Genomic DNA, 26772 nt, shown 5'->3' on the forward strand with positions numbered 1-26772 from the left:
AAGAGCAGCACATTGGTGATGTGATCGAGTGGAATCTTTTTACTGCTCCAGACTTTTAACACAAACTATGATAAGATAAGATGATTTAAGATAAAATATAATGAGATCATTTAAGATAAGATAAAATGATTTGAGATTAAATTAAATTAAATGAGATTATTTAAGATAAAATAAGATCATTTAAGATAAGATCACATTAGTGTAAGTAAAAGAAGACACCAAGTAAAAGTAATAAATAATGAAAGGTACATTACAAACACAGAATAAATAGAAAACAGAAAATGAAATATACAATATAAGCAGAATCTATAAACTGTGAAACAGATTTCAAATCTGAAATTGATCAAATATCTGATTCCGTCAGTGCTGATGCTTTAATTGTTTGTGGTTTATTAAGTGTTTACTGATATTATACATTTTACTGTTTTATCAGTGCAGCTCAGAACAACACGACTTTATAAAAATAAAGTCTTCATGTTTTAGAATATTTTATATTTTGAGACATTTAGGTAAAAATGGTGCATTCAAGCACATTTGGACGTCTGAGACTTCAGGGTCAGCCGCAGACGTCTCATGTAAGTTTATAGGACTCATGACAGCAGCCTGTGACAACATGGAATCTATAAAATATAAAACTTAGAGCAACAAGAAATATCTGCTTTGCTCTGATATGAATTTAAACCTGGAATAAAATGAGTTGATGAAAATGAGGAAGTGTCCAAGTTAAAGAATTTATTTTAGTGCATCTGCAGAAGAGACATTTAAAAAAAAGGTTAAAAAATTTGTAGGTAATTAGATTCAAACGTTTTTATTGTGAGGGTTTTAATATCTGTTTTAATGACTCTGTAAATCAGAAGATTCAGTCTTCAGAAAAAAGTTCAATAAATGTTCAATAAATCTGTTTATGAAATATGAACAGACCCTCAGAATACAGACAGAAGTAAAAGCGTTAGGTGAATGGAAGCGGAGTGTGAGAGACAACAGACTTTGTAAGATTTGTTTTGTGATTAGATGCAAACAGACAAAGTGAAGTCAAATAAAAATCCAACTTTGTGTTCGGGACTTTTTCTTTTCACTGAACACAGAAAAACAAAACCACCACGAAATTTCCATTTTTATTTTCCTCCAGTGTCTCGTTGTTTAACGTGCGTCTTGTCGAGAATTAATGAACAAACACACGTGACCTAACAACTGCGTCTCTGCTTCCTGTGATTGGTCCAAAAGTCACGCCCCCCTCCCCCTCCAAAGCCCCTGTGATCGCTCAGTAGTTAAAGAGTCTTAATTGGTTTTAAGTTCCAACATGAAGGTGTAAATGTGGTTTTAAAGGAAGTCAATACCATATCCTGAATTATGGAACAGTTTAGTAAACAACACATGACATCAGCGTGCTCAGCAGGAGCTCGGTCCCGATGCAGGGTCACATGTTCAGGTTCAGGTGTGTCGTAAAAAACTAAACTCAGGTTCAGAGAAATCCCGTCCGAGCTGTAAACAAAGTGAAGCTCCCGTCTGCTCATCTGTCGAGTCGTGGATGGATCGCTCCGACTGTGGCGAACAAACCCTTGATGACTTCTGTATTATATACATCCTCTAATGTGGGATCAGCTTACAAGCAAATCTGTTTTCAATCTACCTTTCCATTTCCTCCCCTGGTCCCCTGACTAAAGTACATTATGGTGCCGGCGATGATGAGGGGATGGCTCCGCTCATCAGGGAGGAAAATGAAGGACGGATTGCGGAGGCTTTCCGCAGCGCGACACAAAGATCATTACATCGTGGAGAGAAACTTGAAAAGGTGCTTCGCTCTCTGCGTGTTTGAACACACACGTCGACTCATTTCCATTCAACGGCGACGCAGACTCTTTAAAACACATCCCCACCTCGAAGAATTCTAATAATACAAATACTTTTTAAATGGAACTTTCATTCGGTGTTTCAGCGAGCACTGATTGCATCCTGTGGGGGAAGTGTCACGTCTGTGAGAGCTGCAGGGTGTTTTCACCTGTGTGAACACAAGAGGCCCGACTGTCTGTGCTAAATCTTAATGAAAGTGTCGTGTCGAGGAAACATGCATCACTTTTACAACATCAACACTTTCACAGAAATGTTCTGCGTGTTTCAAACAGGAAGCAGAAACCTTCAGTCAACTTGTAAATGTTTTGCGTTCTTTCCAAAAGGTTTAAACCCACGACTCGACCACAACGAGGGATCAGATGTTGTCGAGGTGACTGATTTAAATTCTCTTGCAACAGGAAAATCCTGACCTCGGGCTCTTCGCCCGCCGCCTTCGCCGTGTTCTCGTTGCGAAGGGCTGCGACCCCAGAGCTCCTGTCGAGTCACACGCAGACATGTACTTCCAGGCTGTTAATTAAAACACACAAAGTACTTAAAAGAATCGTTGGAATTAAAGAGTCTGATGATATCCAGTTTGTCCTTGATGATGTCACGAGGGCGGACATTTGTTTGGTTGGTGTCGAGGCCCACCGCCGCACCCCTCTGCCCCCCCTCCCCCACCCCCGCTGAGCGGAAGAGACTGGTTCAAGCTGTGGACGGTGAAAGTTTTGACATTTAAAGCCTTTAACTAATCTGTCCGTCTGCGTTTTATCCCTTTTTCTCTGACTTCGCAGTGAGCGGGGAGATAATTTGAGAGCTCTGTCTGTCTGATGTACGGTAATCACATGTGATCTTTTCAACAGGGAGCCGGCCGTCTCGTTAATTTGACCGTCGGTGCGCGGCCGGACCCCCCCCACCCTCTGCCCGTCCCCCAATCAGGCTTCTGCCTGAAGAGTAATTGCGGAGCCACCATGCTTCGATGCGCTCGACCTTTACGACCTTAAAAGCCATTTCCATTTTTCTGACCACAAAAAAGAACATATCTTGTTAATTGCAAGAAGGCAAATATTCTCTCTCCCTTGCCCCCCCCGCCCCTCCTCCCTCCGTATTTGATTTCCCTTTGAAGGCAAAACGCTGAAAAGCATTTCCATTTTCATTCATCAACGCTTATCAGTCATCTGAAGGCCCCTTCAGCCACAATCAACATCACAGCTCCGACCGAGGGGGACGCAACAATGAGAAACTATCAACAATCGCAAGAAGCAATTTGCTCTAATGTGGAGTGTGTTCTGCTATTTCTTTAATCCGGTGACAGCTCTCCTCTGAAAGACAGAAGGAGGTGTCACAGTGCAGCTTCACCGCACAGTTAAACACACAGAGCGCAGCGCTGATTCACACAAACACTGTCCGAGGACCGTTGAGCCAGGCACTTCATCAACTGTTCCCACAGTCGGGGGTAAACCAGTGAAAAATGAATTTTAAAAATCATAAACTATCTGTGCACACAGAGTTTCAACAAGAGCACCTTTACACACACGGCCTCCTCTGGATCGCCCCCTGGTGTCTGGCTGCAGTATAGGTCATAACCCTGACCTCCTCCATGTTAGCGGATGGGACATGGGACAGACTACACAGTCAAAGTGCTTCCCTTGCCGGTAGTGGTGTATCCCAGACGTCCCTATTCACACTTTCCAGCTCCTCTTGTAGAGGCGTTCCCAGATGCCTGATGGGAAATGTCGTCTTCCGGGTCTCCTCCCTGTTCATCCATCTTTATTGAGTCTGTGCTGCAGACCCAGAGGTTGCTCTGTAGACAAGTGTGAAGGACTTGGTTGTGGTGCAGCTGTGGATTGTCAGTGGAGGTCAAAGAGCTGAAGAGTGACTTTCTGAACACGAGTAAGAGTTTCACTGTGCGTGAAGGGGGGGGGGGGGAGGGGGGGGGCTGCAAGGGCATCACAGGAGCAGCTGCAGTGAGTCAGGTGAGGTCGGAGTTTTCTAATGTTCGATGTTCGATGTGGCGGAGACGGAGACGACGTCTTGAGCTGCCTTCAGACTCTGTGTGAGAGAACTTGAATGTCCAACATTAATTCTCATTCTCCTGCAGCCTCAAGTAAAACATGTGGAACCTTCTGAGTGAGCGAGTGGGCGTGTCTCTGAGGTTTCTAACACGTGACGGACGTGAAACTGAAGAACACAAATGTCTCAGTATGAAGAAGAGGAGCCGTACACGTAGAGGACGAAGACGTCCACTTGGAAAGACGAGGGGGTTCCAGATGTTTTGGTGATGAGGGCCGACGCCGTGTGGACGAGCTGTAAACAACAACACTGATCTTTACACAGCAGAGTTTAGACGTCATGTCCCGCCTCCTGCTGCTCTACAGGCTCCACCCCTCGCCTGAACGTCCCCCACATGTTCCTGTTGTTGTGGACGAGTCGGACGATCTGCTGCTTCACAGGACGAACATTGTTTGATCCCACAACCACCAGCCTGATCCCCAGAGGATGAACCCTTTCAGTGACCCTGTGACCTTTTCTGCAGCACGTGAAGCAAACGATCTCTGTGTCGTTTGCTCTCCAGCACTTTCACACTGTGGCTGTAATGAACAGTGCGGCCTGTAGGGGCCACTAGCGGGGCATCATTTGTACAGTAATCTACTGTATGAATGTTGAGGGCTGATTTCTTAACAAGTCACTTTTGGGCCCAGTAAGAATATTTACCACGAGCTGCTGTGACATCATTGATGTGAGAAGAGCAGCAGCAGCGTCAGAGCCGGTTGTTATCGAGGACACTCTGAGCAATCAGGGACAAATTGATTTTTGGTGTTTGGGGACAGATGCACACGGACCTTTGCGTTCAGGTAAACACCAAATCATGGCTACTCCTCCGCCCGTCCCCCTCATCATCCGTCCATCTTCTCCGTGTCATTAGCAGCATTTTCCTGTTTCACAAACCGACCTTCTGCTGATGAAGTAAACATTACTTAACGATCAGTAATAGTAAGTGTGTGTTTATCATCGTTTCCAATCACCGTCCTCAGCTCTCAGTTGTACTTCAGAGTTCACTCTGCGCTGCGGGCTGAAGACACGCCGCTGCAGCAGAACACGGGTCGAAGTCAGAGCAAAACAAGACGTCTCTGGACGATGAGAGGAAACATTCAAAGTGTATTTCTCGTGATTGGGGCCTTGACACATCGGTGCTGAAATATTTCAGGACGCCAGTTTTGATTTTACGTGTGTTTACTGCGACTGATGTTTGTGTCCACAACTTAAAAATAACACCCGTCTGTCAAATGCAGATAAAAGACACTTGGCGGGAGAAGTCCAGGACACTGACCGAAGCAGTTCAGTTGTAACAGTCGAGACGACGCTGACGTGTGTAAACTCAAATCTGACGAAATGTAAGATCTGCTTCACAAACACACACAGAGGAGAACGTTTTATTTCTGTTCGTGGTGAAAATGGTGAAACAAGCGAAGCAACTCAGCGTCGTGTCCGTTAATCAAACTGCAGCAAATCACACTCACAGACATCAGACTTCAGTTTGTCCGTCTGCCTCATCCCTGTGAACACAATCTCTCAGAAACACTTGGAGGGAATTCCTTCAACTTTGTTCTAAATGTTCACGTGGACTCGTGGATGAACTGATTGGAAGTTGACGGTCGAAGGTCACGGAGATCTAACGAATCACCTCTTCGTTCTTTCGAATGCAGCAGCTCAGAAACACCTGGAACTTTCACTTGGACCGAGACAGAAGGTTAAAGTCACTGTGATGTCACGAAACACTTTGTGACCTTGTGAACGTTTTATCTTAAAATCACCTCGAGAACATTTTAATGTCAATGTGCCTACTTTCCTTATTGCTACCAGCACGAGGAGAAGAGCATGATGAGAAGTTTGTTCTCATCTGTGCTCATGAAGGAAGATGTGATTAGAACAGCAACAAACAAAAAACAACAACGCACATTCGTCCAGATTTCGTTTTTCCAATAAATTAAGTTTATTTGTCAACAGTTGGTTTTACATTGTATTCAGCAGGATCCATGCAGTCAAGCTCTTTATGGCCAATACTAATAATAAAGATATTTCACATCACGGACCACAAACATGAGTAAACACAAACACCAAGCATTCCTCCCCCTGCACTTCACACCTTTACATATTTACACAAGTTCTACATCAACCTCGCATTAAACTGTTTGTTGCTCATTTGTAATATGTTGTTGCATGTTCTCATCACCTAAGCAGTGGTTTTAATTCACTAAAGAAAAGGTAGAAGTAGTAACAGTAGAGCAAGGCACACAATTATAGTTTAAAGATTTCAAACCCTATTTTGTCCTCCCCCCCAACACACACACACAAACAGACACACACACACATACAGACACATACACACAGACACACACCCGTCTCAACACCAATCCCGAACCCCCAGCGTTAACGGCTAATCATCGTCTCAGGAGAATAAAAAAAGAAATCAACACATGTTACAGTCGTGTTGTACATACAGCATTAACTACACACGTCCTCGTCAACAGTCATCACACCTTAACGCCTACACAACAACACCACACCAGCGTTCGCCAACTTTGGTTGTGTTGCATAGACAAGAATGCCGTTTTGATTTGATCTTTCTTTTTTGTTTTTGGCCACTTGGTTCCACCCTCGGTTTGGGAAAGGTCGAGCTACCGTAGCGAATATTTCAGGTTTATCCAACAATCCGTCACCTCGAGGTCAAACGGGACGACCACGCCCTTCTGCCCATGACAGAGTTCACTGGGGATCGACCAATCCCTGCCTCTCGAGAAAGGTAACAATCACGTGAAAGCTGAAAAATCTCAAACGTCCCACCGAGAGTTTGAGCAAAGCTGTGACCCCGACTATTTCTTCGATCTTCAGTCGTTCTCGGGGGAATCAGCTGTTCAGACAAAACCAGGCAGTGCTGCTCGACGAGAGACGAACAGGACGGATTCTGTTTTGTTGACTTCAACACCTGACAAGACAAAACTATCGGGAGTTTGATCATGTAAAGATTTTTCCACGTTGTTGAACGTCAACGCTGGAAGTAAGGGGCTGCAGCACCCCCTCATGGCAAGGGACTGAAAACGCAAAGACAATTTCTTTTACGAAACAAATCAATCAAATGAAAAATGAATTTCATCGTCCAGGTTAACATTTTGAAGAGCCTCTGATTTTTTATTTTCAGAATATTTTCTGTGCATCTGATGCATAAAGTCAAGTTTGCTGCCTCTTGTGGAGTAAAATGATCAAATTATTATAAATAAACTGCGTTTGATTTGTTGGCATTATAAAAAACTTTCTCTTTGCATTTCCAACTCTGACCTCCAGCGTTCCTGCCTCCAAATAAAGATCGAGAACCATGACGTCGTCCAATCCTCAACTCGTGTTTCACTCACAATAAAATATTTCTTATCGGAAGCTTCGTATCTTGTATCGTATTAAAAGCTTTTATTCACAGGGAATAATCGTCTGCTGTGTTTTGTTTCGGTGACGATGCTTCTGTTTAATCCTTTAAATAAAATCAGCTCGAGCGGGTTTAGTGAGATTCCATCAGTCTGGAGAGGCTCCGCTGTGCGATGCAGTTTATCCACTGAGTCATGTGACGTGTGCTGTATAACTGTCAGTCACATTAATATGAACACTGACGTCAGCTGCAGCTAAAGACGGAGAACATGCTACCTGTGCTACAACACTGCAGTTTAACAGTGTGCTAAGAAGACGACAGGTTGTTTCCAACAAACGGTGAGTTTACAGTTGAAGTTCATGCAAAGTGGCCGAAGGTGTGTGCGTGTGCGTGTGCGTGTGCGTGTGTGTCCCAGCGAAGGCAGAACTGAGGTAGCTCCAGAAAATAATCAGACGAACCAGAACCAGACAAACTCAGCCTCGGGAAAACAACAGAACGTTTCCAGAATGAGAAAATACAGACGGTCTATGAGAGCGTGAAGCAGCAGCCGACTCACATCCACCTCCTCCTCCACGCACTGAGGGATTAGATTAGAGCTGGTGCACACTGAAGGACACACGGGAACCAATTCAGACCTGATGCGCCCCTGACGACTGTCGGGTGGGGGTGGGGGGGGGGGGGTCGTTTCCAGATTAGAGACCAATCAGAGCCGATCGTCTGCCCACATGATCCTGAAATGGGAGGAGTTTACAAAATAACCTCAGTGCTACAGATTGTGTCGGATCTCGATTCGTAAATATTGTTTTGATCGTGATCTCCGATGGACGACGGAGCAAAAACCCTCGACAGCCAATGAGAGCGAGCCGACCGGGAAGTGTCACCATCCAGATGTGGCGTTTTTGTTTGGCGTCGATCCTCCTCCGTGTTTGTTTTTCTTCTGAGGTCACGTCATGGAGAGCTTGTGGTCGGACGCTCTGGCCAAATCGTCCAGTTGGTGAATTCTGACAATTGTAATTGATTAAATCCGTCGTCATGTGTGAAATCGTTTGAATCGGTTTGGTGTTGGAGTTCCTCTCGTGTGCACCGGGCCTGAGCAGATGAGGCTGACTCTGTGTGTTTTTATATTCAGCCCAGATTCATGTAACCAAAAAAACACAAGTCGATATCCGACCTGTGACCTCAGAGACTCTCCAGCGGACTGTGAGCTCAGTTCACTGCTTTGTCTAACAATCAGATAATCACATTTAAATGGTTGGATATAAGTTTACTACATGATTTGTTTCCTAACTCTTCCAGTGATGAGGCCGGGACAGTAAATATCAGAAACCTCCGTCCGTCCCTGGAAACGTCGAGTGTGAACTCGACCTGAGCTCAGAGTGAAGGTCACCCTGAGTTCTCAGTCCGCTCTGTGGAGATCAGCTCAGAGGAGGCAGCCGGAGGGTCGGAGCCCAGGAGAGAGCTCAGCTCAGCGGGGGAGGAGACGCAGGGAGCGCCCCCTACAGCTGGATTCTGGAGGTTCCAGCTCCCAACACAGGTAGTCGCTGGGTGGACAGAGACAGAAACAGCTTGTTAGACCCATGATGACAAAATATTTGAAGCACTGGCAACATGATCAAGACCTCCACATCCTCACCAGAGCAAGTGTGGATTCATCCGCCGCTGAAAATAGTCCCCAAATAACTCACAACATTTCCTCCCTCCTGTTTGAGACCAACTCATGTTTTACACATTTTAAAATCTGAATAAACATATTTGCTCTTAGTCACTGATCCTTCATTTAACAACAAGCAGAGAAAGTGAAACTATTAAATTAAAAATAATAAATATAGAAACACACAGGAACCTGTTGAATCAATGAAAATAAAACACATTAAAAACAATGACGTGTGAAAACTGATTTTATTTTTTGAAACTGTGATTTACTCTTTTATTTTACTGTTAAAGTTTGTGGAATTCATTTTCTTCTCCTGTGATTTTATTATATTTTGTAAAACAACTGTTTTCATGTTAATATATTCACACTTTTATTCATCAGGTTTCATTCATCAAATTAAATATTCAGATACGGCTTCATCTGTCGTCTCCTTTTCTTTTCTCTTTTACTCGAAAGACAGTTTCTTCCTCTGTGTCGTTTTCTGTTCGACTTTACGATGAAACACACACTCACACACACACACACACACACACACACACACACACACACACTCTCTCTCTCTCTCCTGTGTGTTTTGCTGCAGACCTTCTGCTGTCTGGGTCACGGAGCACATCATGAGCCGCATTTACGATTGCTTTAATTGCACCTGTGTCTCTGTGTATGTGTGTGTGTGTGTGTGTGTGTGTGTGTGTGTGTGTGTGTGTGTGTGTGTGTGTGTGTGTGTGTGTGTGTGCGAGTGAGTGTGTGTGAACAGGTGGGCTAGACTGGGGCACGCCATGGGGGTCAGGACCAGCTGTACACATCACTGATATGATGTGTGTGCAGTGTGTGTGTGTGTGTGTGTCCTTTGTCATGGGTGTACATGCGTTGTGTGTGTACACTGAGCTTGATTTTGCACTTTGATGTGTGTCTCTCTGCGTGTGAGTGTGTATGCAGGTTTGTCCTCTGGTGTGTGTGTGAACAACATGTCTGTCTAACCTGCAGCTGTTGGGCTGTCAGAGCTTCTACCTGGACTTTTATGCCCTGCCCTCAGGGATGTGTCTCTGTGTGTGTGTGTCTGTGTGTGTGTCTGTGTGTGTGTGTGTGTGTGTCTGTGTGTGTGTGTCTGTGTGTGTGTGTCTGGGTATGTGTGTGTGTCTGTGTGTGTGTGTGTGTGTGTGTGTGTATTAGTTTGTGCGTATTTGGAGTATGGGGGCGATAGGTTGTGCTTAGCCCTGGAGGCGCCCACAGGGCGGTCACATCACACACGCAAACAGACACACACAGACACACAGACACACATACACACACACACACACACACACACAGACACACACTGATTGTGTCAGTGATGATCTTTGTTCTGCAGTTTCCTGGTTTTATCTTTTTATATTGAAATATAATTCGTCTGCTCGTCTGATCAAACATCGTGTCTGTTTTTAAATGACACAATAATTCACGTGGACGAGATGATTCCAGGATCATTTATAAAAGAACAGAAACAAGTAACGATGGTTTCACTTACTCTAACTGGCCCCGCCCTCGAGGCGGGGCATCTCACTGAGGCCTGGCTCCGCCCCTGTGCCGCTCTGGCGGTGTGACTGACAGTCGACTGAGCGCTCACCTGCGGGCGAGAGACAGAGAAACGCAGTGAGAGAGCAGGTTCGGACAGAAATGGAGAGATGCAGCGAAAATCAGAAGAAAGAGACGAATGAAAAGAACGAGGGTGAAAGAAAAGAGGAGGTTGATCCCTCCTTCAACAGAGAACAAGAAAACAAGATCCCACTTTATTCCCTTTGTTCTAACGGCGAGTAAGAGAGAGGAAGAGGGGGGGAGAGAGAGGGAGAGAGAGGGAGGAATAAATCAAAACATTATCGGCCTGAAACATTGTTTGTCTTGTTTTCTAATCGTCTTGTTCTTTCTCTCTCTTTCTCTCTCTCTCTCTCTTTCTTTGTTTCTGTCTTTGAGCCCAAACTGATGAAAAGTTGTAAATTAAAACAACAAGCATCAGGCTGAAAAAACAACTCACACTCTTTTAATTGGTTCACGACTAATCACTTTGTAAAGACTTATGTAGCTGTTACCCCCCACCCCCACCCCATACATCCACCAACGTGACACACACACACACACACACACGTGTAGTCTACATGTACACACACAGACACACACTGCAGCTCGGATGCAAACATGAACCCGTCTGACTTTTCTTCTTCACGTCTTTTAGAAATTAAATACATTCTCAAAAACATCCAAAACATTTTCCAAACATGTGGAATTTATACAAAATATAAAACCTCATAAACTAAAAACTTAAAAAAAAAGAAAGATGAATCTTTAAGATATTAGAATATTATATATTTTTTGGGGGAAAAAAAACAATAAAATCTTAAAATTACAATAACAAAATTCTAATTAAATTCAGGTCAAGTCAATATATTAATTTTAAAACCACACAAACAAAGAAAACCTTTATTCCAACTTTTATTCTCGACCTTGTGGAAACCACTGCTCTCACTGTCTCAGTGGATAATTCATAATAAACTATGACACTAATTGATTTTAACACATTAGTTAACATGATTAACTGTTGCTTCTTATATTTGGCAGCACTTGAGAATGTCATGTCAATAAAACGTATTAAAAATGGAATAGTTTGGAAACCAGAATGAGTGTGCGATAGTTTAATTTGTGAGAAAGTTACGTTAACGTGCGCTGAGTGAAAAACAACAGCAGGCGGCTCAGATCGGAAACGACCTCTTGAGCTGAGCCGTGTTTCCTCCTCCACAGAGTTCGATAGATAAACAGAGGCGGCGCAAAAAACAGAAGAAGAAGCCAAATCTAATTTACATGAGGAAATAGAAAAAGTTAAAAAAGAGCACAAACACGCGAATTCAGCGATGAAGTGAATTGAACGATCACTGCAGGAAGGGAAAGCTCTTAGCTGATGAATCCTAATAAAATCTGACTGATAGTAATTATGCTGATGTTGTTCTGTGGACCTTAACCTTTTAACTGAAAAACTGAGAAGTCTGCAAATCCTCCCATCCATTAACACCTGAGGGAGGAGGAGAGATGGGGGGAGGGAGGGGAGGGGGGACGAAGAGAAGAGGCAAAACACAGAGAGATGTGAAGAGAGAGGAAAAGGAAGCGTAGAGGGAAATGAAGAGAGGAAGGAGATGTACAGATGAGGAGGAGAAACAGGTTGTTGAGAAATGAAAAGATGTGGAAGTGCGAGAAAAAAGAGGAGAAGAGAAGAAGATGAGAGTCTGGTTGAGAAATGGAGACGAGAAGAAGGAGGGATGAGGCAGAGGAGAGGAGAAAAGGAGCGTGTAGTGAGAGAGGAAAGATACGGAGGAAGGGAGGCTTAGAGAAACATGAGGAAGGGATGAGATGTGAGGAGAAAAAGAGGAGGAGTCGAGGAAGTTATTGAGAAGAGAGGAGAAAGAGGAGATGATTGAAGACGAGAGAGTAGAAAGGGAGAAGAAGAGGAGATGATGGGTGTGAAATGGAGAGAGGAAGGAGAGAGGGATGAGGTGGAGGAGAAGATGAAGGGAGGGGAGGGGGGAGGCTACACATATCAGCTCCTCTCACGTCCGTGCGGCCTCGGGAATGGAAATGAGAGAAAGCCACACGGCCTCATTACATTCATGCCCACTGAGGGGCTCGGCCCGGTCTAATACCTGGAGTGTGGAGATGAAGTGCAGTATAATGTCCTGAGATAAAGGATCAGGATAACACGTGGAACACTAACCTGCTTCGCCGCCACTGTCCTCGCTTCCTGCTGTGAGCCGCTCCGCCCTCTCGTCGTCTTCTCCTCCCGCTTCACCCGCCGAGCGTCTCCTCGCCTCCCCCCCTCCTCCCCCCTATCTGCCTCTCTCATCGGCGAGCAGTTAATTTTGGGATTAATACGCGTGGCGGCTGGCTCTTTTGAGGGATTTGTAGCGGAGCCGCAGACACTTATCTTGGTCATTACGGTGCCCATATTGGATTCAAGCGTTTTAGTATCTGCCAAACATTCGGCTGCGGAGGAGTCTATCGGGCCGACACGTGCCCAGGGATTAAGATAAGGAGGCCCCTCATTACGACTCCTCTCCTCCTGCGGCGCACTGACACTCGCAGTGGCCGCGACTTCTCTTCCAGCGACATCACAGAGGAGGTGCGAGTCCTCACCTCGCCTCTCTTTCGCGGCACCAGAGGACACGGCAGGGAGAGAGGGAGGGCTGTCGTCTTTCGGTTGGCGGCCGGGCCCCTGGAGGGAGGCGGGGATGGCGGTTGAGGGCGAGGAGGTGGAGAAGGAGCTGTAACGAGGCTCCAGGAGAAGGAAGGAGCGCTGCGTCTCCTCTGTCTGGTTCCTGTCCAGCACAGACTCCTCTGAGGGACACAAGTGGCTCAGAACATCCCCTGGTTTGGAGTGAGGCTCCTCTGGAGTCAAATATGGACAACTCTCAACTCCTGGACTGCTCCTCATCGAGTTCTCCTTCAGTCGCAGCGTCCGTGGTTTCCTGGTGAGCACCATACTGTAGCAGAGCGGCGGGCCCAGGTAGACCTCCTCTGTGCAGGCTGCGAACAGCGTCTCCTCATCCCTGATGTCGGGGCTGGGGGGCAGGGATTGCGACGGGCTGGTCGGGTCGGTGCCGTCAGCATCTCTGTCTGCCGACCTCAAGTCCAGAGCGCGGAGGTCGTTCTTGGAGTCGAGGCTCGGGGAGGAGCGATGCCGCCTGGTGCTGGTGTACAGCTCCGGGCTCGGGCTGCGGAGGCCCTGTGTGGGTGTGGTGTACGACGGGATGCTGTACGGCGCTGGGGTGGAGCTCTTGTCCTCGGAGCACTGGCTGACCTCGCCGCAGTCGCTGTCGTGGGAGGAGAGCGACAGGTAGGAGTAGAAGTCTCCCTTACGGAGGTGGAGAGGCCGGTGGGAGTGTTCGAGCACCTGAGGGGGGGAGGGAAGTTTACATTTTTAAAATGTAGATGATGAGTTCACTGTTAACGAAACATATAAATCAATCATTAGAATTATTTTGTGTGCGTCTTCTCTCTTTTTCTGTACAGATGTAAATGTATTATTTATATAGATTCGTGTAATATACTTATTTATCTACTTCACATTATTACCAACCACACATCCTTTAGTTGCATATTCATATTTCACAGGAGGAGCAGAGTTTTCTGCCTGACTTCTTTTTCTTTTCAGAAATAAAGTGAAGACTGGAAACTGATAAGCTTTGAGATTCCCTCTCTTGCAATAGATACTGAAGAAATTAGTCATTACATCCTAACAGTTATGATCCGTGATGCGATTTATTGAATTACTTCAACTCAGTGAACAAATTGACTGAGATAACTTTTGCTACTTTTGCATGAATTTTTCCCCAAAATGAAAACAACACAATAGACGAGGTCAAACGAGGCTTTAAATCCGAATCTGTGAAAATCTCTCAATCATTCACTTTATTATCTGTTGCTTTAATCTCTGTTTGATGAGGTTTTTACATTCATCAGAAATCAGTTTGCGTGCGATTTCTTTGTATCTGACTGTTTTTCAGTTCTGTACCTTGTCTCTGATCTGTGTCAGCGACGCAGGGCCGTGGTCCGGACTCGACCCGCCGACCTCCACCTGGTTCAGTTCCTCAGGCTGATTCTCTTTGCTCCTCAGCGCCAGTGAGGTCATGTCAATAATCTCCATCACGAAGTCGTGCACGTTCTCCGTCTTGCCCTCGTCCACGCCGCACGGACGGGGGGAGGAGGAAGGGAGGTGGTCGTGGCAGGACGCGTGACAACCGCGGCGTTTTTTGGGAGGCAAGGACGATTCTTTGTCTCTGACCTCCCTCCTCGTCTCCTCCGTCACAAACGATGAGAATTTGAACTTTTCCTGAATGGTGATGGCCTTTCTTCCGCCAGCCGCCGGCCTGCTGTTGTGCAAGGCATCGTGGGATCTGCAGTCCTCAACGGGCGAGAGGGACAGAGGCGAGGGGAGGGAGGAGCTGTGGCAGGGCAGCTCTCCCTGCAGCTGTCCCACCAAGGAGGAGGCCCGTCTGAATGGGAGGAGTTCACAGGTCGGAGATGAAGAAAGCTGTTTCGTTGAGTTTGATTCCGTTTTCACGATCAAGTCGCCGACGTCCCGAACCGCCTCTCCTGTCTGAGCAAACACGTACGATTCCCTCACTGACTCTCCTTTCTTTGTGAACACACTCGACTCCTCTCTGAGGAGCTCATCATCTTCATCTTTCCCCTTCAAACAGCTCTGATCCACATTTCCGTTCTCCACGTCGTCTACAAACTGGCTGATGTAGCTTCTTGTTGCATTCCTCCTGTTCTCCTCCTCTTCCTCCTGCTCCTTTTTCTCTCTTTTTGTTTTGTCGTTGCCACTGTTTGTGCTCGTCTCTATTAATTTAGCAGCTGAGCGGTTTAGGAAACCTTGCTGCTCCTTGTTGTGAGAGGAGGTGGTGAAGGAGGAGGACGGGTGGGTTCCACACTGCAGCTCATCCCTGAGACCTGCCTCAGTTTTAGAGGAGTTGCGAGGAGATCGGATCCAACTCTGCAGCTCGCTCCTCATGTACTCCAGTCCCAACACGTAAGAGCCCTCCATCTCCTCTTCATCATCATCGTCGTTACCAGATGAGGCACAGCTCAACCTCTCCTCCTCTTCGTCCTCTCCTTCCCGTACGCCAAGCTCCTCCTCAGTGAGCGTTAGCGTGGAGGAAGACAGGAGGTCACTGTCATCCTCGTCTTCGTCCGTGCACGCCGATGTACAAGACACATTTACCACCATGCTCAAGCTCGCCGCATCGGCTTCATCCATCGCTTGTCCTCCTCGGCTGTTACCGTGACAACGTTTCCTGTAAGAGCCTGAGTTAGCATTTGCCGCCATGTTGGGATCCAGGAAGTGGTGGCGCTGATTTCTGAGCAAGGCAAAATCTTCAGACCCTACAGATGAGTCCTCAGTGCTGCTCAGCTCCGTTAGCGATGCTGTGGCCGAACTTTCGTTGATCAGGGATGGCGGTCCTTTCCGTGAAGAACTTGACGTTCCATAGAGGGGTGTGGGTCGACCACCAAAAGAAGGAGAGGCAGGGAGTCGGCTCCGCGGCGGGGAGCTGCTCCGAAGCGTCATGTCAGAAACACTACGGGTCATTTTTGCCGTCAGAGGACTCTGGATGTTCTCCAGGCGTTTCAGGAGATCAAGGGTTCTACGACTCAGCTCCCCAGAGGATGGTTCTCCCTGCACATCACTCTTCATTTCCTCTGCTGGTTCTCCTCCCTCCCCCTCTCTGCTCGGCCCCAGATCCAGCTCCACGAGGCTGGCCAGGCTGCCTCCGTTCTCCCCTTCAGTGCTGCGACACGGCGCCAGGCAGCTCTCCAGAGAGGCGCTACGATGCAACGGGTCTTTGGAGGGAAACAACTCCACGCCCAGCGCCAGCAGGGACTCCAGGGAGGAGCCCTGAGATAAGACCGGACTCGACGCTCGGCGGCTCCGAGCAGGAGTCGACTCCAAACTGTTCAACTGGTCGACTTTGATCCCTGTGATGTGACCGCGAGACACAAAAGGCTTTGAGGAGTCCACACCGAGTCCTCCTGCCTCAAAGTCGGAGTCTGAGTCTGTCGGCGTCAGGATCCCACGCCTGTTGATCAGGACCTCAACCGCCTCTCCTCCTCCCCTCCTGTTCTTCCTCCTCTTCTCCTCCTCTCTGTTTCTTCTACTTTCACCTCTGTTTTCCTCCCTCCTCCATCCTTTGTCTTTCTTGTTGTCCTCTGTCTTGTTTCTTTGGTTGTACTTGGTGACGTCTTTGCACAGAGTCACATCAGTTTCGTCCTTCCTCTGCTCATCTTCCTCCACTTCCTTCTCCTCCTCCTCCTCTTCCTGGATTTCAGAGTTTGTTGCTGTCTCTGTTTCTCCCGTATCACTAACAATCCCGCTCTCGCACTCTGACCGACGACTGTTTGCCGACTGCCCACTTCCCCTTCCACCTTCCCTCTCACTCTCTCCATCCAGGTATCCACTGATCTTATCTCCCCCTCGGCTGTTTGACATCAAACCTCCCAGGAGGTCCGGGAGGGATTCGATCGAGGAGAAAGAGGAGTCTTTGCTCAGGCTCTTCAGCAGGAGTTGCTGCTTTTGTTTTCCTTTGAGAGATGAAGAATTGAGAGGAAACTGTGGTTGTCTGTAAAGCTCGACGTTATGGAGGTTGTAGACCTGGTAGATGTTATTGTTGTTTGGGGGGACAGTTTGGGACGTCCCACTCTGACTGGTTTGGACTCCACTTTGAATCCTGTCAGGTTGTTTCTCATTGGACAACTCAATGTCCAAAGGCAGATCTGGTTCTGTGGTGAGGTTGTGCATTAGGTCGGGTTCTGGTTCTTCTTGTGGTTCTGCTTCTGTGATTGTCATATCGGTTTCATCCCATTCCCAGGAGTCCTCGGGCACAGGGGCCACTGGACCAACCGGTACTGGGCTGATCTGGCGGAGGTCGACTAGACCCGGTTCAAGAAAGTTCCCGGGAACCTGAAGACAGGAAAGAAAAGAGAGAACGAAAGAAAACATTTAAAATAGTTCAGCAAGAATAAAACTTTCCTCAAAGAGAGTGTATCCAGAACAAACTTAAAAAGGAAGAAACTGAACCACAATGAAAACGAATATTTCTGAATTCAGCGGATTTGTCATGTTTGTATTATCCATCAAATTGATGCCCCACTCCTGTACTGCAGCCAGTCACCAGGGGGCGATCTAGACCCTTAGGCGCCACTTCTGGGTCACGTCTTCATTTAGAGTCTATGATTGTAACTTTATTTTAACAGTATATTAATCTCATCTTGATGATGGAAGAATAACACAATCATAATAATCATAATCTTAATTTTAATAGTTTTTTTTCACAAAGCCTAATTTAAGAGCTGCTCATATTATCGTCTGCAGCGTAAAACCCCGAGGATCCCATTCACAAGTGCTGTTGTTTATCTACATTATCATTTAAAGTGAATGAAACGTTTTATGTTTCTAAAAACTGATGGACAACATGTGTTTTGTTTTTTTTTGTCCTGCTTTGACATCAAACTCTTTTAAAAGACGCTGCCGTCCTTTCTGTCCCGGCTCGGTTTGAAAGACGCACCCCGACACCCGACTCTGACAGAACACGTCCTGTGATCATTTAAAAAAAGAAAAGAAGGAGTAAAATCATCCCACCCCAAAGCAATTGCTCATAAATCTCAACACAAATTATTCCGCTCTGGAACAAAGCGATGAATTATTCAGAAACGACTTCTGAGAGAAAGAGCACGGAGCTGAAAACCCCAAAGTAAATACGTAATCAAAATCCTTCAGAAAGCTCGGCTGTCTAAAAATATGCTTAGACACAGGAATTCTTCCTTCCACAGACATAATTATACAAATTGCTCCGCGTCTCATTAACAAGAGAGGGGGGTAATTCGTATTAGCCATTCATAGCCTATTAATCTAATAAACTAGTTGGCTCTGTGTGTGTGAGTGTGAGTGTGAGTGTGCGGATGTGGGTCTGTGTAATGAATTTCTATTAGATTTGTGTTTATTCCCCCTGTGCTGATAAGGGAGAAGGGGGTAATGACTGAACTGGGTTTTGCTTCTGCAGATGCGTTCAGAAACACATCCAGCGCCGAGGACAGAGAATATCAATCAGCCTAATCCAATCAAACCGGGGATCTGATGACCCGCGGAAACCTTGGATGTAATCTAGATCTGTAATGTGTCGCATTTCTATGATTTCGTGACAGTTTGAGCTGTGAGTATTTCTATGAGGGAGGGGGGGGGGGAGGGGTGACTCCTGGTGTCCGGCGGCCAGAGTTTCTTCAAACACACATTTTTAATTTGAAATCCGACAAATAACTCTCAAGTGTTGCTGGGAACCTGCCAGAGAGGAAGAGCTGGCACCGGGGGAACAGCGGTGAGTGTTCCGCTGTAAACTGATGCTGAGGTTCTGTCAGGATCCAGGGATTTGTTCTTCACCTGCACAGATGTCCATTTGTCAGGAGATTACATCAGAGAGCTTTTTATCTGACATTAAAAAATGAAATATTTAAAGGAGACGTATGGAGACGTGGTTCATTTCCTCTTGTGCGTTAATCAGGTTTTAGTTTTTAATGTTTCACCTCCGTGCTGATATCTGATCAAGGGGCGGGTCCAGATTTAACGATCCTCAACATTTTCACACAGTTTTAATTTTGGCTTTGATGTTTTGCAAACAACGTACGTGAAGCGCGTTTAAAACCAGAAGTGTTCATCATCTGGGAACCAGGAACCAGACCCACACTCGTTCTGTCAATCTGCTTAAACAGAAAACTGCATTTTCTCAAGAACATTATCAGACTCTGGGGTTTACGCCTCCTCCTCCTCCTCCTCCTCCCTCCAGTCACCTCCACAGACAGTGTGTGTGTGTGTGTGTGTGTGTGCTGAATGTTTTTGGGGAGAAACAGGGAAACTTTTTTTTCCCCATTAGCTCTGGTTTGACTGGTCCCATTTGTTAGCATAGCATCTGAAGGCCCAAGGAGAGCGGAGCTATCTAGCAGCATCTGGGTGATTATTCATGTGCCTGCGCTCCTGGTGGAGCAGGAGCAGGAGCTGCTGCTGCCGCTGCTCCTGCTCCAGTCTCTGCTGCCTCGGTGCTGTGGTTGTCAAAGTGCTGAGGGAGCCTGGCATCACCGCTCTGATTCAAAACGAATGGAAGCGCACAGATAAATCACTGCTCCATGCAGAGTGCGGCAGCTGCTTTGAATGTAATCGCACACGTTGAATGAAAACCTCCGTGTGTTTCTCACAACTTCTAAAATAAATGTCAGGATCCAGAGGAGAGTGTTCTTAGAGAGAACTCACGCGTGAGACCTGTTCCTGACACTCGCAGCTAAACACACTCCCTCGATACGGACCACGATCAGATTATTGTGAGTCTGCGCGACACACGAACACAAGCATGTTGACGTCACACACATACACACGCAGAGATCTGTGCACACACAACAACACACACAGTGAAGCTGCTTTAATACCTGAAGAAACAAACAACTACACACAAACATCAGGGAGTTTAAGTGTGTAACAGCCTTTTCTACACAAGCAGGCAATTCACACACACTCACACACACACACACTCACACACACACACACACGCACACACACACACAGCAGACCAACAGAGGACAATCGTTTTATCACTCAGCAGAAGTGTTTTTCTATAAACTAAACCACCCAGATATATGCCTCTGTGGCTCTTTCTCTCCCTACACCCCCCCTCTCCCTCATCCTCTCTCTCTCTCTTTATTCCTCTCCCATCTCCAGTAGAAGTGAAATTACTCTCCAGCCAGGCAGCGAGGTCAGAGAGTCTGGCCTCCGTTATTTGTCTTCTCCTCCTGTACAATGTGTGTGTGTGTGTGTGTGTGTGTGTGTGTGTGTTCACACCAGGGAGAGAGTAGGAGAGAGAGAGTTCCACCTCCAACAACACAAACAATAGATTTCTACTAGTTCTCAATTTCACAAATGAGTCTTTCAAAGCTTTTAGATTACGTTCAACTTGGTGATGTACACGCACACACACACGCACGCACGCACGCACGCACACACACACACACACACACACACACACACACACACACACACACACACACACACACACCTGACTGGGAAACAACAACTCTTCCTTTCTATTTATCTTTGATTACAACATTTATTTCTGATTGACGCCGCAGATCGAGTCAAAACACTTCAGTCTGTTTTTAGCTTGAAGCTCAGAACCTCAGACCAGAAGCAGCTCGGGAGACGTCGTAGCTTTAACTTTGAAGGAAATTGTTTTTTACATCGTATTTCTCTCTCTCTCTCTCCCCCTCTCTCTCTCTTTCTCTCTCTCTCTCTCTTTCCTCCCACGTCCTCTCAGGCTTTTAACACATCAGTATCCATCAGTTAATGTGTGTGACGTTGTGTGATTCTGTGTGCACGAGCGTTTGTGTTGTGTGTCTGTGTGTGAGGCCCTTCACCTTGTATCCAAACGCAGTCGTCTGTCTGTCTCTATTGAACCATATTCATCACTATTAGAAATCCATAACAGCCCTGTTCGGCTGCAGCCCTCTGCCTCCACGCTGCCTCAGATGAATAAAGCACTCAGCTCGCTCTCTGCGCCTCGTTTGCCCCGAGCATCTCGACTCGGGACGGCTCCCTCATGAGCGATATTTCTCTGAACACCCGCAGCACTCGGCGCATCACGTCAGCAGACGAGCTGCACGTGTGCTGAGCTGTCATCCCGCAACCCGAGACCGACGCTGTGATCAGCGAGCGGCTCGTACCTCAGACGTGGAGCCTGAATGGGTTCGACGGCTGCAGATTTCTAAAACAATCCTTTCTGAGGAGACGCACGGGGAGTTTCTGATGTACAAGCTGCGTTCAAATCTGGTTTGCCGAGTTTCTTTTGTTTGCAGAGGAGGTGGCAGAGGAAACTGTTTCTGTGACAGTGATCGCACTGAAGGATGAACAGATTAGTTTTATCATCCGGCTGCTGCTGGACTGAGAGAAGACGTTTGAAGCTTCAGCCTCTTTTAGAACAGACACTGATACTTCAGCTCAGGTCGCAGCAGAACATCAGGGAGGTGACGACAGTGAGTCTGAGTGGATCAGTCCACTGTGCCGGTGATGGTGAATAACAACTCGTCAGATTGCTATGGAAGCTCCTGCGGAGAATCGTGGTCCCTGAGAGATTCCCAGTGTTTCCAGGAACACGCCCATTTTTTAAAATTAATTAAAAACGAACTAAATTTAGAATCCCCAGAGGACAAACCATGACTGCAATGAACCGCGTGTCTCTACCTCCTCCCACCATCCACAAAATGATTTAACGTCTACTGCAGAATGTTTTTGTTTGTCCCATCTGCTAACATGGAGGAGGCAGGTTTTATGACCATCCATCTTTACTTAACTATAAATATATATCTTGTTGCTGAACACGATCGTCACCTGGGAACCAGACGAGCCGAGTCCACGGTAAAACTTCTAAATGTGCGACTGGTGTCAAAAGAACAATCTGGTTTCGATGTGGTTTATCAGCTGGCTTTCGTGAACACACAAACATGGATGTCGTCGCCATAGCAACAGTAAGAGTCACAGTAAAGCACCAGGTAACTGGTCCTGTTTTTGTTCAGTAATCTCCTCTAGATCAGAAGTGACTGGATGAGTGTGAGTTTGTGTTTTGTTCCAGAGTTGATGCTCATTTCACAGCGTCTCAGCTTGTAAAGATTGTTCCACGGCTGAAACAGTGCAGCTTCAATTACGGCGCCATCTGTCTTTCACGGCGGATTTTAGCATCAAATCAAACTCTGACATGCTCACTGAGTGTAACAGTGCGTCAGCTGATTGCCTGCAGGGCGGAGTGAAGGATGTAGAGTGTAAATGTCAGACGCTCTAACCTGCTGCTCTCTCTTCAGTCGGTTCTGCCACTGCAGCGCCTGCATCACGATCGCCTCCCACCTCCTCTCCAGGTTGATTGACAGCAGCTGCAGGGCCTCCCGGTGCTGCTCCGCCTCGGGGCCCACCTCCGCCATGGGGCCGGACTGTCCCAGATGTGGAGATTAGGGAGGTTTGATCAGAATTACAGTCATCACACTAATCATGTGATTAATCTCTGAATTACTGGAATTATCATCAATATCATTTTCCTCTCATAAGGAAAAAAATAATTGAAATTAAAATACATTTCCACTGTAGTTTGTTCAAGTGAAGCGTCGCTGTTTGTTTTTACCCACCTGACTCTGCTGCAGCAGCTTCTGGCAAAGTTTCAGAACGGAGGAGACTCCTCTGCGTCGAGCTCGCACCTCCGCACACAGAGACTGAAGAGAGGAAGTAGAAGAAGAGAAGAGGCACGGTCAGCAAAAATCATCAATTTTAAAATCAGCAAAATACCTCAGGTACACGTTTGTGCTAGAAACTAGAAAAACTTTAGACGAAATGTATTTAACGCGTTTTCTGGTCTTTTTTTTGTTCATCTTCTAACATTGAGGAGGCATTTTACTGAAACTGCAGCCGGCCACCAGGAGGCGATACAGATGCTCTGGCTTCACTTTTGCAGCTGTCATGTCGATACGGTCAAATCAGAGGAACTTCAGTGAGACGTTAGGACAACACAGAAGAGGAGGTTCTGCAGGTTCTACAGGTTCTACAGGAGTCTCTATGGGTCTTCAGAGAGGTTCTACTGGTCACTGAGAAGGGTATATGTGTACTTTGGGGAGGAGGGGGTTATTGGGCAAAGACAATGTTCTGGAGGTGTTTTAGCAAGTTCAGAATGATGTTAGGAGTTTCTAGTTATCTTTTAGAGGTTCTGTTGGTCATTGAGAAGGTTCTTATGTATCTGTGGAAGGTTTATTGGTTCCAGAGGTCTTCCAGGAAGTTCAGCGTTACATTAGCAGTAGGAGGTTCTAGTCTAGGTCTTGGTCGTCCTTCAGGATGTTTCTAGACTTTGGGGTCCTCCAACGTGTGGTGAGGTCTGAAACAGCATCTTCAATGCTCCTGATGTCATCACATTACAAACACGCGGTGGTTTCTTTTGCTTTAATTCGTCCCTCATCTGTTTAATTTGAACAAGAGCAAACGAGGACCGGGTTTGTTTTTCTTTATTCACTCAGTAAAAACCTGTATATTAGCATAAAGTCAAATCCCGCTCACGGATCCTTCATCAGCAGTAACAGAGCATAAAATAAATGACAACAGCCAATATTCCTCCGTCTGCTTCCCTCTCTGCTCGCGTCTAATAAATGCAACAAAGAGAGAAAGAAACACAAGGATTGGCAGAGCCTATTATAAATCACTATATGCTGATGAGTTTCCACACGCAAAGGTCAGCGAGTGTGTGTGTGTTTGCATGTTTGAATGTTTACATATGCATGCATGTGCACAAGTGTGTGTGTGTGTGTGTGTGTGTGCCACAGAGAATTCAGGGGACGGCCTTACTCGTCTGCGGCAGGGACCAAACACGTCCAAGCCCCAAACTATTTATGCTAATCCTGCCCGCTCGCTGAAAAGCACTTCCTTTACATTTTCTTTACATTTTTCCAATAAATATTAAACACTATTACAATGAAATGGGATTCTCTCTCTTTCCCTCACACACACACACACACACACACACACACACACACACACACTGCGTCCTCCTCACACTCACTCAACTCTTCTTCCTCTGTCTTTCATCTCCTCTTTCTCGCTCTCTTCAGTTTAGCATATTTGTGGCGCGTGTTGTTGTCTAAACAGGAGATGGGGATGCAGAATACAGCAGACAGGATCAAGAGGACAAGCCTTGTGTGTGTCTGTGTGTGTGTGTGTGTGCGTGCGTGCGTGCGTGCATGCATTTGTGGAGTTGCAGATAAATTTATTCCAAACAGGAGGTGTGTATTACATTGAAGGAGGAGGCTCTAAACAACAACAAAACGACTGAGTGATACTCTCTCTGCGCCAAATAACTGCAGCAGACAGCGTGGAGGCAGCACGGGGAGATGAATTTAACGAGATTGAAGCTGCAGAAATAATTCAACACATCAGAGTCAGAGGATGAGGGTGATAACTGTAAAGTCTGCTCTGCAAACTCTGGGTCGAACACACAACATGCAAGTCTGATCAGATTTTGGATATTTAAGGAGGCCAGATCTCATCGACCTAATAACTTAGACTTGACATAACAATCAGGAAACAAGGCTGCAAATGATCTAACTGTGCGTTCGTACGCACGTTTGGGACCACTGGTGGCGGTATGAAGACATGACGGAATGAAACGTCACATAAAGTTCATGGTTTCTCATCAGGTCCAGTTTTTTCTGTCTCTCTCTCTGTCTCATGTTAATCCAGGTTCTGAAATATCCAAACACTGAGTTGAGTCAAAAATCTTTGCAAGAAAATGAAATTGTTCTTTTTCTTCTTTCTCTGCCGAAGCAAAGCATTTTTTAAAAACTACTTTTCAATGGATCCGAAGAGTTTAAATACCGATAACAATCACTTTGATCAATATCTATATGTTGAGGTTTGTACAGCTTCAGTTGGCAAAAGAGTTTTTTCTCCTAAAGATTATTTTTAGACAGAGGAGAAATAGAGAATCCTAAGTCTCTATTGTTTCTGCACTGCTGGTTTTTATGCACTGATCCCTCTCTCTCCCTCTCTCCCTCTCCCCCTCTCCCTCTCCCTCTCCCTCTCTGGCCGGTCGAGCCTGGCTGGGCCCATATTGACTCAGAGGGCTCTACAGACACAGTCAGACAAATATTTGCTAAAAAGCTTTCCTTCCAAAATACATGGAAAGTCGTGGAGCGGCTGCAGAGAAAGAAAAAGAGTCGGAGATCGTAGAGGGAGGGACGAGGCAGACAAAAAGAGAGAGATAGGTTGAGGTAGAGTAACAGGACTGAGAACGCAGAGAACGACAAGAGATGGAAGATTAAAGAGACTTAAAGAGAAACAGTGAGACACCGATGAGAAATAAAGACAAGACGGAAGAGAGACAGGAAATGAAAAAGATCCCAGCGAGAAGCTGCTGCTTCACTCTCATGTGAAACTGGAAAGAGATGGAGACTCTGAGAAACGTTTAATGCTGCTCAGCGTGGAAACGTCTCAAATTTGTGTTTTCTGCAGACGATGCGATGCTTTGTTCTCTCTGAACACACGTCTCCTCCTTCCATCGAGTCACGGACAAATCAATCAGGTAGTTTTCATGACATCCTGCAGGACTGTTCAAGTGTCTTATGACTGCAGTTGAAAGTTTGAACCACACAAACACTCTCATCTCGTTGCTCACACAGATCTCTTACAGGATCACTTCCAGCTGAGTCCTCGTTAGAGTTACAACGGATAAACGCCTCAGAGTTGGTTTGAAGGGAGCCGTGCAGGTTGTGTCTGTTTGTCTTGTTTATTGAGGGAAGAGAAAGTGTGAGATGACAGGTGAAGTTGTGGGCTCTTGATTTATTCACTTCAAACCTTCAGGGTCCAAAAAATTAGATCGTGCAGAAATTTCCTTGACAACGAAAGTCCTGAAAGACAAAGAGCGGAGCAGGAGGAGGAGCGCTGCTCCTTCATGTCGAGAGAAGCTTGTTGAGGTCGGCCTCATGTTTTAGAAAGAAGGCCGCCTGGGCGACCGTGCTGAGCCCGATGGGGAACGTTGTTCGAGGTTGTTCGAGATTTCTCTAAGATCCCTGACGAGAACCCTGACTGCTCTGAAGGAGTAACGTCGTGTTCATCGCTCTACGTGTTCAAGGTCGACCGACAGGAACGACAGAATAAGAACGTGCGACGTCTTTATCCCAACGTTTCTTTCCCCTCTCTCACTCTTCAGGTACTCCACTGCCTGTCACTCAAGCCTCCTGCAGTAACGTTGACCGAATCAGGATAAACAAAAAACGAGGAGGATCTGCACTCGTCTTTCTCTAAGTCCTCCTTCACCCTGTCTCTCTCGCTCTTTGTCCTTCTCGTCTCTCTCAAGATAGATCTCTCTCTCTCTCTCCCTCCTCTATCGCTCTCATTCTTAAGTCTCCCTCTCCTAAAAACAAAATCCTCTTAACTCTCCTCCACCTCCTCATCTCCACAATCTAATTACCAAGACCTGCCGTGAAGAGGGAGCGAGGGGGGGGGGGGGGGGGGGGGTAGAGGAGAGTGGAGGTTGTTAGTGTGGCTGCTACAGTGAGTCAGAGACGTTCATGACAATAAAGCTTCTGAAATGAGTGACGCAAACATTTTCTGATTTTAGTATCGATACGATCAGCTTCTGAAGAGCTGCAGGAAAATAAACAAGATATTTGATGCCACCTGCGAAGAAAGGAAAGAAATGAAGACAGAGGAAAGAGGAAGAGAGAGACAGGAACTGGCCGAGACAAGGAAGGAACATTACGTAATGAGGAAAATAAGAGAAAGAAATGAAAGCGA

At 46.3% G+C, this 26772-nt stretch overlaps 1 protein-coding gene across 5 annotated transcripts in view; it reads right to left on the bottom strand.

Moving 5' to 3' along the window:
- Nucleotides 1-5800: 5800 nt before the first annotated feature.
- akap6 (A kinase (PRKA) anchor protein 6) overlaps nucleotides 5801-26772 on the bottom strand; it is a 121610-nt gene continuing 100638 nt past the window's right edge. For all 5 annotated transcript variants that reach the window (XM_069536254.1, XM_069536257.1, XM_069536256.1 and 2 more), the window contains 6 exons: nucleotides 22626-22709; nucleotides 22290-22433; nucleotides 14434-17379; nucleotides 12637-13812; nucleotides 10408-10506; nucleotides 5801-8790 (listed from right to left, as the gene is read on the bottom strand). In XM_069536254.1, coding sequence (XP_069392355.1) covers nucleotides 8746-8790; nucleotides 10408-10506; nucleotides 12637-13812; nucleotides 14434-17379; nucleotides 22290-22433; nucleotides 22626-22709 — 4494 coding nt within the window. In that variant the 3' untranslated portion in view covers nucleotides 5801-8745. The remainder of the gene's footprint in view (nucleotides 8791-10407; nucleotides 10507-12636; nucleotides 13813-14433; nucleotides 17380-22289; nucleotides 22434-22625; nucleotides 22710-26772) is intronic.

The sequence above is a fragment of the Paralichthys olivaceus genome, chromosome 12, assembly GCF_024713975.1.
Source record: "Paralichthys olivaceus isolate ysfri-2021 chromosome 12, ASM2471397v2, whole genome shotgun sequence".
Lineage (NCBI taxonomy): Eukaryota > Metazoa > Chordata > Actinopteri > Pleuronectiformes > Paralichthyidae > Paralichthys > Paralichthys olivaceus.